At 28.7% G+C, this 13,373-nt stretch overlaps 1 protein-coding gene across 1 annotated transcript; it reads left to right on the top strand.

Moving 5' to 3' along the window:
- The first annotated feature begins 12,385 nt into the window (after window positions 1-12,385).
- Window positions 12,386-13,134, top strand: LOC125821579 (zinc finger protein GIS3-like). Its single transcript, XM_049500998.1, has one exon. The coding sequence runs from the start codon at window positions 12,386-12,388 to the stop codon at window positions 13,031-13,033; it is 648 nt and encodes a 215-aa protein (XP_049356955.1). The 3' UTR covers window positions 13,034-13,134.
- The last annotated feature ends 239 nt before the right edge of the window (window positions 13,135-13,373 follow it).

Genomic DNA, 13,373 nt, shown 5'->3' with positions numbered 1-13,373 from the left:
GTTGACTCTCCAAATTCCATATGTCTTATGTAATTGAGACAGAGAAAAACATATATTGGTTTAAAATTAATAAAAATATTATAAATTATAATAATTAACAACTTAAAATTTATAAAAAAATTCCTTTCAAAATTTTTAGTTGGCTCTCCAAATTCAATCGGTATTACAATAATTAAAACATAGAAATTAACATAGATTGGACTCCTGTTGACATTTATGTTTCCTTTTTCTAAATTTTTTCTTTTATACTTTATATAAATAATTTTTTTATGTAAAAAGTATTATAAATCATAATAATTAATAGCTTAAAATATTTCAAAACATATAAAAAGTTTTTGTTAACTTTCAAAATTTCATCTATACCGCATAAATTGGGAGAAATATAGATATATAGATATTTTAAGTTGCTAATTATTGTGAGTTATAGTACGTTTTATGTAATTTTCATATATATTACTCGGTCCTGATTTATGTGATACAAATGAAATTTCAAAAGTCAATGAATTTTTTATAAGTTTTTTTTTATATTAACTTGTTAATTATTGTGATTTCTAATATATTTACGTAAAACATACTCTAAATACAAATAATTAGCAACTTAAAATATATAAAAACATACTAAAAAATTGATTAATTTCAAATTTCATATGTACCACATAAATTAAAACAGAAACAGTAACATATATTGGGCCCCGTGCTGGCACGGGGTCTCATATCTAGTATATAAATAAATACAAGTGATTCCAAACATCTCAAAGTGTTTTCTTATTCCTAGCCTTGACCAAGTCCACATGCCTAAGATGTCTATATGCAAGTGTTTTTACATGTATATGTTAATTATACGATATTTATTTGAGTTGACGATTTGTCAGAAATAACCTCACTCTATTTAAATTTTATTTATAAGACTATAATGAATATGTTAATTTTGTTCTAAATTATATGAAGTTCTATTAGATACTCTTCACACAAATATTTGTATTCTTTTTATGTTACTATTGTGATTTAATCAGAGTTGGATTCTTTTGAGATCAAGATTCTAATCACAATTTATCTATAAAAAAATTCAAATATATCTTTAAAGTATTCAAAATTGATGAGCAGCTATGCTCCCATAAAAATAGAAAGTACCAAGTAGAAATTCATTAAATAAAATTAGATTATAATACACTAATGAGTATGATTAATTTATTAAATCCCATTACATTCACTACTTAAAAATTATAACTTTGTATTAAAATTTATACTGAAAAAATATTTAGTGATTATTCTCACCAGAAAAAAAGAAAGTAATAGTGTTCCATATGGAAAATTACGAAGTTTTCCAACATTTTAGTAAGAATCTATATGCCACCATGTGTTTTCTCAATGAGTGAATTCGATGAAAAATTATGTTTCAAAGTATAAATTTTTGACTAATTCACGGTGGAAAAATTCGATATTCCTTGTGATTATCTTGAAAAGATCTCCCAACTAATTAAGTTAGTTGTTTCTGCACGACATGTTATGTGGTGTTTATGTACTTTAAAATTAAAAATTAAAGCACATTAAAATTTATCTTATTGATTGACAAATCCCCTCCAAATTCACGGGTTTTCCTTTAATGAATGAATTAATTAATTACTAATTGTTATTTCAAAATCAAAAAAAGGTTTTGATGGGATTGACATCAACATAATTAAAATAGTCTAGATGTGTCTACTCTATAAACTAGGCTTCATGCTATTAGACTATTATGTAATTAATTAATTAATTCCCTAGCTAATAGATTAATAATCAACGTACATATATAATTTAAATATAATAAGAGTTTAAATTTTACGTAAGACACTGTAGTTTTTTTTTTACATAATTAGATCACTTATAAGATAATTATGTCTGCATGTTTTATGATAAACTATATAATTGACAACTTGATAAAGATCGATGATATAATGACCCGGTAGGTTATTTTTGAAAATTTTAAACTATTCGTTTAACGAAAAGAAGGAACGGACAAGGATTTCGGCATCGCAAGTTGCGAACTGCATCCGAGATTTCAAATTGGAACTCTTTAAACACGTAATGAATTGTTAATTCACGAAGCAATTAATATTGATTTTAGAAGCTATTGCTGCTTTCAATTAATGTTGTTGAACGTATTTTAGTGGGTAATTGTTTTAGGTAATTATTGTAATGATTATAAGGTAGTCATAAGGTGATAGTTGGTAGATGATAGTGGGGTGATTGGCTCATATTGAAAATATTGCAAATCTTTCATATAAGTTTGAATGATGTTACTGTTCTTTAATTGATATACATGTTAGTCCGTAGGTTGATTTTACTGTTTCTCCAGATTCTTTATTATTATTATTATATTATAGTTCGAGTTTCGCTATATTAAGATAAGAAAGTAATTATTGGTGTATTATATCATACGAGAACTATTAGGCTTGAAACTTAAGAACTTGATTTTTGGCTTGGGTGAGTTTTTGGATCAAGGTTAAACATATAGCAATATGGGTGTTGTTAGTTTTGAAATCTTATTGTGGTCATTAAGTGAATAGATTGTTTTGATTTGGAAGTACAACGAAAAGGGAAGGCTCAAGTACGGAAGCAAATTCTTGATTGATTGAGGCAAGTGGATTTCTAAACCCTTGTTAAGTGTATAAAATTCGTGTAATTCCTTGTAATATGTGTTTGGGGGTAATGAGACTTGGTGATGGGTTGACTTGACCACATTAATTATTTCTAATGATGAAAAAGGGGTAATAAAAAGCAATGTGATTAATTATTTGTGTGTGATCATCATCCCTTTTATTGAAATCATATTGTGCACATGCATTGACATAAGATTGATGTATAAGTTGGGTACGTGGAGATCGTCCGTGCTGGGATGGTGAGATGTTAAGATTATAATTTGGGCACGTAGAGATCGTCCGTGCAGAATTTATTTGATTTATGATAGTGCGTTGAGATCGTCTGCACAGACACGTGGAGATCGTCCGTGTCGGGGTATGGACCTCACGAGTCCCCCATGGGTCATGAACTCTCGATGTATTTCCGAGGAGTATCATGTATATACGGTTAAGAGAGTACTTGATATTCTGAGGTATATCATTTCATGGTGTCATATTGCATTGCATCCCATGACATCCCTCATTCTTGATTATTATGTGTTTTATTGGTGGTTGGAAAGCACTTGATATTTGATTACCTCTACTTGATGAACTTGATTTTGTGTGTTGCTGATATTGTGTGCCTTTTTGTGAAAGTTGTGTTTGATGAATATTGAGTTGTTGTTGAGGATATGTAATTTGTAAACTGTGAACTGTTAGGTTGAGATGGTTTTATGCAGGTTGTAGTTGTGGAGGTTCGGTTGGAGTGTAAGGAGTACCCGTATTCTATCTCCTTAGCTTGTGTTTAGAGGTTTACTTGCTGAGTACCGTGTGGTTTGGTACTCACCCCTCGCTTCTACAATTTTTGTAGGTTATGAGCCTGAATTTTTGTGTACTTTTCATCCTCTTCTTTTCCGAGGCTTCTTATGGAGGTTTGTGAGGTAGCTGCTTGTCATTTCAACGGACCTTCTTACTCCTATTTATGATCTTGTTCTATTCTAGAAACAATGTCATTTGAGACTTGCGTTTTTTTCTTTTGAATCAATTGTAATACTTTAGAGGCTTGTACACGTGACAACTAGATTTTGGGGTATTTTTGAGTTTATTATAAAATTTCCGCATTTTATCGTAATGATTGAGTTTTAGGCTGACTTGTCTTGGTGGGATAAGACGACTGTCATCACGTCCATTTTTGATTCGTGACAAATGACAATAGTCATGGGGTGCAAAATCACAGAGGAACTCGATATCTGACGTGATGAGAGCTAATACAAATTGTTTGGTATTAGTTAAGGTGTGCGTTGCCACCATAGAGGTATATCTGAGCTGATGAGAGCAAGTAGAAATCTTTAGTTAAAGTAAGCAATAACTCATTTAAATATCTTCATTATTAATTAATTATAACTAATTGTCACTTCACAAGACTTAGGCATTACTCTTTAATTATTATATGATTAAAGAGTAGGTAGGTGTCACTTGGAATACATGTATGGACTTATATTGAGTCATACCCACATTGTTTGGATTAATTAAATTATGCTTTTTGAAAACATCCCAAAAAGGAGATTTCAACTTGAAAATTAAGTCAAAATTGTTGGGTATTAACTATAAATTCTTTTTATTTTTTTGGATCTTTCCAAAGTAATGGTTCCAAAAAGGAAGTAAGATGACTAGAAAGTTAATGATTTAATTATATTTATTTTGTACATTATGATGGGATCATGTCTGAAATATAATATAATTTCATGTTTAAAAATCCATTTAATTACTTCTAATTGGTTGATTAATCTTGATAAACACAAGTTGGTGGGCCATAATTAGGATTTGGGAGATCTTTGAACAATAATATTGCCATCACTTTCAATCAACAACAAAGAAAGTTAATAACATGATTAAGATCCCCCTTAATTAAAAGTGTTTTAATTAGTAGTATTAATCAAGATGATGGAAAACCATTAACAAGGAAAAAGGAACAACTTGTTTAAGGACAGTTGTTGTTAATTAATCAACAAGAGAACTTGACAAAGTTGATTGGACAAGTATAATATGCTAGCTAGCCACCACATCCTAAAAATAGATTTGTTCGGCACTCGATATTTACATTAAATCAAATATTTTAATCTTAATATTATAGCTAAAGCGAGATTGATACATATTATTGAATCATAACTATCTAATTTAAAATTGTATACACAATATACATTTTACATTATTAATCTGATATATACATAAAATGCATATGTTTCCCAATCACGCTACAATATACAATCAGAAATTTGTAACAACATACGCAAAATCACACATCAACAAAATAGGGCAAATATATCGATAGAGTACATAGGGAAACAAGATTCTAGACCTCGTAACACGTTTTGATACTGAACTGATGACTGAAAACTAAAGCGAACAATATCACTCGTAGACTGAATCGAAATAAAAAAAAATTGTACTAAAAGATGGAGGTGGTGGTTATTTTTATTCATTATTAGTTGTGGGGTCCAAGAGCCATAGAATTTTCTAGTATAAGTAGGACCCAAATATGGCCAATGTGACATTGTTCTTGGTTCCTAGATTCCTATATATACTACTATTGGGTTTGTTTCAATAGTGTGAGGCACATTCACATGTGCTTCTTCCTAATATAATTTCACTAGCCATGTGCATGCAAAAACCCTAATATTTTAACATGACTTTGGCTCTTCTTTGCAACTGTTATCCTAAGTATACCATGTTTCTATATAAAAATAAAAAATATAAAAAAAAAATTTGGTTCTATGAATCTATTCATTCCTATAGAATTATAATAATAAAGTCTCACTTACATATATAAGAGACAACCCTAAAGCATAGCATATGTTTCAATATAAAATGTAAGTAACCTTGGAACACTTGCATATATAAGACAACCAAAGTCCTTAATTAGTTATACATATAATTCTTTTTTATTATTCTTAGGAAGTCAAATAATCTAACATTTAATATCAACAAAAAGTATAAGGTGATGAGATAGATGGAGAGGCGTATCCAAGATTTTGAGATGGGTGCACTATTACAAAAAGGTGGATCTAAGATATAAATTTGATTGATTTAACATTTAGGTTCTTATCACTAAAAATAATTAAAATTTTAAAATTATAGATCCAAAGTTATTTTTACCTATCCAAACCACTTAGAGAGACATTACCCAATTTTAAAAAGGAAAATAAAACAAGATAACTAAAAGATTCAAATTTCTAACCTCACTTGGAGAGGTGCAACCAACATAATCGCACGGTATAATACTTCAAGTGTGGGTTCACATATCTATATTTAAATATTTAAAAAAAATACAACACTACTATATATGATTTCAGGAGGGGAGCATGGGTTCACGTGAACCCGGTGACCCCCTCCTGGATACGCCTCTGGATAGATGAGATCATCCAAACCCTTAGACAAAGTTTTGGGTTTGTGCCCTGATAGAAAGCACTTTCCTTTCGAATAAGTTTCACAACACAAATCTTGATTAGTCAGACTAGTGAATTTCGAATATAAGATGGTTAAACTAAAAAAAAACTTTGTCCCTTTTTCTTTCTCTTAGTTACTAAGACTTAGAAGTGAAGTTAATAAAGGGAGAAATGAACTTATTCTTGTCAACTATTTGAGTACAAGAAATAAGTTTAATTTAGTCTCATGGTAGATTAGATTAATGGTACAAGAACTAGTTAAACTTGTAAGAGAGTTGAAATTAAAGGTGTGAATATTCAAACCTAATTCTCAATCAACTAAAACCAAAACTACTCATCCCAAGTATTACAACAAACTAGGGGAGGTCTGGTGTAACCAGGGGCACAATAGGTTCATTCAAATTCTTTTTGTTGAAAATAATATAATTTTCATATACAAGATTAAAATTATTTCATTTATTATATAAATGTTGAAATTACCCGTCTTGATTGACTGCTTCATGTGTTTATTTTTTTATATTTTTTGAATTTTTTTAGTGAAAATTCTGACTCTACCACCATAATGAACTACATAGAAATGGACAATACAATCACACATATTGGTCGTTGAAATATTACATCCCATGGAATATTTTCCTACATGATGACTCTAAAAATGAATATGATCAAGATGTTGGCATGTTGCATGATTTAGACAAAGAGTTGAGTTTTCTTTATAGTCTAGTCTTGGTGTGGCAAATTTTTTCAAACTTGCGTACCCTTTTCAATTGACCATCTATATATATAGTAATTTGTTTACAATAAGTTCCTCCACTCTTAATCTTTCGTGTTCGAGCTATGAAAATGAAAAAAAGTCATCTTAATGGATCTTATATGTGTCAAACGAATTTGAATTAATCAGATTAATAGATGACAATGAATCCTACGTAATGCAAATTTTTACTTTACCATATATATTTTCTCCCATTTGGATCTATTATAGTAAAAAAAGCAAACAAAAAAAGAAAGAAGAAAGAAAAAACTTTCCATAATGGAAGAAAAAGGAGAGGAAGCAAGAAAATCAAAAGGTGTTTTTTCTATGGTCAAGATTCTATTTGATTTTAAAATAAAAAAATAGAGAAGAAATGAAATAATTCTTTGCCAGCTAGTATAAAAACCTTGAGTACAAAATATTTTGTTCATTTATGTGTTTTCAAAATATTGCAGCTTAGAAAACCCTAAAGTTAATTAAGTCCAAAATATTTAGTATGCATAGCCACTTAGTTTTGACAAGCTTGCAAAATAAACCTAAGAGGAAGTCCAAAAGTTGTGTGGTTTATTAGGCACTTCTAGTAAAGTCTCAACAACTTAATTAGTAGTGCCAAGTTAATTTCACACTCTTCGATTCAATTAATTTAAATTTGTACCACACATAAAAAACATAAAATGAGTAAATACTCATAACAAGAGTTTTCATTTTCAAGCTAAGATTTGAATCCGATCTAATTAATTAAGGGTGAAATGATCAGATCATTCATCCCGATATATTCCTTAATGGTAAGAGAATGTCACTTTTTTAAAAATAACTATATGATATAAGCCATAAGGTACTCGATCATGACTGACTCGAATAGTTTTGATTCGTTTTACGTAAGGCTAATAAAAGGAAAACAATACTCTATATCAAGTTTTCTTCGTTTTAAAGACCCGAGCTCAAATCTGATTAAATATAAAAAGATCTTATCCATTCCATTATATTCCAATTAACTTTATTAAACACTTTCTTTACAAGTCAAACCAACTTCTTGAGCCCCATATAGAAGGGCTAATTGTGGCCCAATCCTTTGCTTCATTTCTATATATTTTCTATTTTCTAATATTCCCACCAAAGATAAGATAAGAAACAAACAAAAGTGAAAATCATTAGATCCACATATAAATGATAAATATGATTAAACCTAAACATTTTTTAAACTTATAGGCAGTTAGGTTTAGTGTTGAAAAAATATATATTCTCTTATAAGCTTTCATTGTAGGACCTAATCTAATTCTAATTAACTCCTAAATCTAGATATCATAATTTCAGGTTAATTTAACGAACCCCATAATCACCATTGTACTATAATGTATAATACTATATGGACCCTGCATATATACATTTATGATGCATGGATTTTTGCCTCCTTTGCTCACCTCCACAATCTCAAAAATATTTTTTTTTTTTATAAAAAGAAGAAGAAAAAAAGTTAAACATATAGTACCATATAAAATAATAATCAAATTTAGTCATGGTTAGGTTGACTTTTTGAAATTTTTGTTTTTGAGAATAGGTAGCATAATTACCAAAAAGAAAAGCTAAAATTCTATTTTAAACAATAAAATTCTTAGCTAATCTTATTTGATGGCAAATTATTAAAAAATCTGTTAGCTACCAGCAATTTAGCACCGAAAAGAATTATTTGTGGATTTTTTTTTCTGATTTCTTTAGTCATGGAGTCATATTATTATGGTTAAGATAAGAAGTTCATAAATAAATTATTCCTAACTACGATAATGTATCATTTTTTAAAAAAAATATGACAAGAATCTAACGGTGGAATTTAAAGAATATAAACATTCACTCATAGATTTAATTAAAATAAAAATATATTTAACAAAAACACATGATGCATGGTGGACCATATTTTGAGTTGTGGTAAAGACTTTGTAAGAGCTTTCGATTGAAACGTTTATATATATAGTATTTTGTCCTGACTTTTTTACTTTCGTTATTTCTTTTTTCACATTACTTTAAATTATTTTCCCTTGAATTGATGATTTATCAAAGACATACTTTCGCTATCTCCAAGACAGAATACGATATACGTACACTTTGCCTTCCAAAATTAGCTTTTCTCTCTGTCTTGTGTAGTTAGTAAGATTTTGAAAGATCTCTTGCTATGATAAATAAAAGCATAAATTATTTTTTAATAAAAGAAAATGGTTATCAACGTCAATCACGCAACTATAAAAAAATAATATTAAAAATTGATCATCAAGGTGTAATATTTTTGGGGTTCAAATTTGAAGTTTGTAACACCTGATAACTTTTAGAACATTGTTATGTTAGTTCATTCGTTCATTTTAGTCATAATGTTGTGATTTCTTTTTTCCCTCTGCGGAGATCAAACTCTTATCAATAAGGTAACAATTTAAATAGCTAGCTAATCAAATAAGCTATTTAAGCTACAATCTTGCTTGTTTTTCTCAAAATATTAGGTGGCATAAATATTGTCTAGAGATTATAAAGGAAAAGTTAATATCGTTACCAACATAGTTCATGATGGGATGACTGAGATTCTCCCACTTTTAATCAGAAATATCGAATTTGAACTCCTAAGGATGAGAAAAATCATGTTGAAAGCGCCCCCAAAGAAAATATTAGAATAAAAAAAAATCTTATCAAAAACGCCGCCCCTAAATATGGCCCATTGCTTAACACCATACACAAATAATTATTATCAACATAATTTAATAATATCCCTATTAAAGAAACTGTATGTCTCTTAGTTCATATTTTCCTATTTTAGGTAAATTAGATAAATATTTACTTATTTAAGGCAGACAAAGAGTATCGTTCGATCTTTTATATTAATGTTGGTATATTACAATAATAATTCTCTCGTCTTTTGGATTTGCATCAACATAAGTATAAACTAAAAGAAGAAAGTAATAAAGTTAACTTTGTTTATAAATAGGTAATTATAGATAATTATTTACAAGAAATATTAAGCAATAACATGATAAAAATATAATTAACATACTATTAAAGTTTAGATTATAATAATAGTGTAACACAACCTAACTCTGTCAATTTATATAACGTAAATTCTCTATTTAGATATCTTAGATAATGTCATAAAGATTTTAAGTTTTTTTCCCACTTATGAAATAAAAAAATATTTATTAAATATATAATTATATGTAAATTTCTTGATGAGTATTAATAAGTAATTTGGTAAAAATAATAGTTAACTTTTTATTATGAGGTAAAATTTATCAATCGTGTACAAAGATCGATCTTTGATAATACTATAATTAGGCGTGAAGGTAAAAAGCTAAATATGAGTTTGGTTCAGATAAATTTAATAGATTTTATTTGAATATTATATTTTTTTTAAAAATCAATAAATAAGTATAACTTAGAACATGTTATTACTCGTTATTTTAGAATTTAAAATCATAAAATTTAAATCTCGATTCTACTTTAAAATACAATCGTGTTAAACTTAAATTCATTCACAAAAGCGCCGGCATTTATATATGTTTACCACTTTATAGACAACTTTAACCAAAAATCTAATATGATATTCTGTCCCCTAATCCAATCATATACATTTGGATTTCTCTGGAATTTTCCATCTAGTTTCTTTCACAAAAAGCAAAATAAATAAATAATAGGATCGTCTGTTCGGATAAGATGAGATATTTTAGAATTAAGATTATAACTAAATTTATATTTTATTTAATTCAATTTCGTGTTACTCTGTCCATCATGAATAAACACACGTTTGAAGTTCTAGATTAAGAATATTTTTTTGTCGAAAATCCTTAATTACAACAACTAGAAATAAAGATTTTTCTCGCTATAAATCAATGAAAATTTGTGCTATACAACATGAGTTTTCCACTCATTTCTCACTGAATCAATTCACTAGAAAAATGCATGATAAGAAACAGATTCTCACTTAAATGTAGGAAACTCTCTATTTTTCCGTAAGAAAACATTATTATTTTTGTTTTTCATTCTCACTAATTCAATCAAAATATCTATAAAAATAGCCACGCATTTTTCAGTGGAATGTAAAATAGAAAAACAATAATTTTTCAACACTACTATCGACATACTAGCGTCTACATTTTTCCTAAAAAAATATTTCAAAATTATAATTTCGTTATAACTTAGTTTACAAATTGAATTGATCCAAACCAAACCACCAAATACAATGAAACAGAAAAACAATGCACAGCAAAAAGAAAGGTAAAACAGTACATGTAACTCAATCATTTGATAGTTCTCAACAACCCTACAAATTTCACATGCATCACACTTTATTCAATATTTTCTTGAAAACAATGACAATTTTTTTGCACTTTCAAGAAAATAATTTATTATTATTTAAAAAAAAAAAAACAGAAAAATGACTTGATATATAACTTCCCTTCCCCCACCTATATAAGTTTATATATGTCCTACGAATTAACTAGACTTTGTGTTTCCACTTCGTGTCACTAAACAATGTCGTTTTCTTAGATCCTAAATCTTTTCATGTACGTAATTATCAAATAATTTTTTATCATAGATTCAACATTTAAAATTTATCGATTATATTATAATAATTTGTGTTTCAAAAACAATTTTTCACATTATGAAATTTCATTATATATGTTATTATTATTATACCTTATACAGTACACTGTCGATATATAAAATTTGAACTCTTTTCTAAATAGGGTATTTTCGTGGCATCGCGTATTATTTTTCCATGAGACATTGGGACCCCTAGTGTTGATCTTGGGTCATATTCTAAAAAAGCTTACACTCTCTTTTCTTTCTTTTTGAGATGTCATCAACCAATATATATACATTAATTATCTCTCTTTCCACACTCAAAAACAAGAAAAACATTTAAAAAAAAACAATTTCTTCATCCTAATTTATGTACACTTGTTTAACTAAATACATTTTTTTAGAAGGAAAGAAGACTTGAAGAACTTGTTCTAAAATAAGGCTTAGATATGTATGTGACAGTAATTTTTTTAAAAAATTAATACATTTTAAAAATAAAAAATGTAATATTCTTTTTAAGAAAAATTGGAAAAAGAAAAAAAAAATCATGTATATTAGAATATCATGTTTTATTTATTCTTGAATCTTTCAAACATGTTTTGAATAATATTTTTAACGAGTCGTGAATCTATTAAAAACAACACTTCTATCCCATAAAAATAATAAAAAGATCTCGCTATATAGTTCATTTCTTTTAAACCTCGCTTATGAAATCATACTCGAGCTGTTATAGTAATAGTATGTAAACTAGACAAGGAAAAAAAAACACACAAACTTCAAGAAAAAGAAAAAAACCTTTAAAACTAGTATAAATACCCCACACATGCAACAACTTCACTTAGACCTTATTTCCCATTTGCTTCCTCTTTCTCTCTCTTTCTTTCTATCTCAATTTCATCTCATATTTTGTGTATAATTTCCCTCTCCATAAAAACACACACACACACACACACTAACACATACATATATTCATACAAAAACACACACACAAAAAAAACTCTAGTTATATATATATATACATACATATATACAATATGGCGGAATTGGAGTTTCAAAGTAAGCATAATAATAATCGTACAAGCAACGGACGTTTAAAATTATTCGGTTTCAACGTGACGGAGGATCAAGAACAAGAGGTTGAATCGACAAAAACGTCGTCAGGATCGCCGGAATCCGGCAATTTTCCGGCCTCAGATGGCCGGAAATACGAGTGTCAATATTGTTGTAGAGAATTTGCAAATTCACAAGCATTAGGTGGACATCAAAATGCTCATAAAAAAGAAAGGCAACAATTGAAACGTGCCCAAATTCAAGCTAGTAGAAATGCATATATGAGGAACCCTATTATATCCGCTTTCGCGCCACCATCACACCTCCTCGCTCCCTCAGGAAGTGTGATGGTGCCCACGACATCTCCGTCGTGGGTTTACGTTCCCCGCCCCACGCCACCCTTTCACGTGTCGCATGGTTGTGTGTTCCCGAATTCTACGGGGGTGCGGGGTGTAGGGAACTTACAATATACCGGCAGTGTAGCGGAATCTAGCTTAACTAGTGTTGGGCCTCAACAAGTTAAGGCCCATAGTGCTAGAGTTGATGGGCCGTCATTGAGTAGATTTTCGGGTATGGATTCTGGACCCAATTTTGATGATGCATTTGGGCTGGATTTGCATCTAAGCCTTTGAATTAGTTTAAATTTTATCAAAAAATAGGATCTTGTATATCTCAGATTATTTATTTATTTTTTCACTCAAAGAAAAAAAAATTCCTTACATCCATTTTATGATATTTATGTCTTTTTTTCTACTTATTGTTTGCAAATTTAGAGTTCAAGTTATGTGAAATATTAAATTCGTTGTATTTGCATGTAAATATTCATGTGATATGTTAAAAGAACTTTAATTTTAAGTTATATCTAAACTTTTATGATGTGAATGGCTAAGTAAAAAGATTGATCTACTTTACCTTTTTACTTTTCTTTTATCCATACAACTTTCTCACTTGTCTATGATTCTTTTTTGTTTA

Source organism: Solanum verrucosum, unplaced genomic scaffold (assembly GCF_900185275.1).
Source record: "Solanum verrucosum unplaced genomic scaffold, falcon-dt-bn FXZP01000217.1, whole genome shotgun sequence".
Taxonomy (NCBI): Eukaryota; Viridiplantae; Streptophyta; class Magnoliopsida; order Solanales; family Solanaceae; genus Solanum; species Solanum verrucosum.
The sequence above is the reverse complement of the archived record's forward strand: the minus strand, read 5'-3'. Positions and strand labels throughout refer to the sequence as shown.

Excerpts from the sequence above, each read along its gene's own strand:
- LOC125821579 (XM_049500998.1), top strand. The coding sequence starts at position 12,386 with ATGGCGGAATTGGAGTTTCAAAGTAAGCATAATAATAATCGTACAAGC.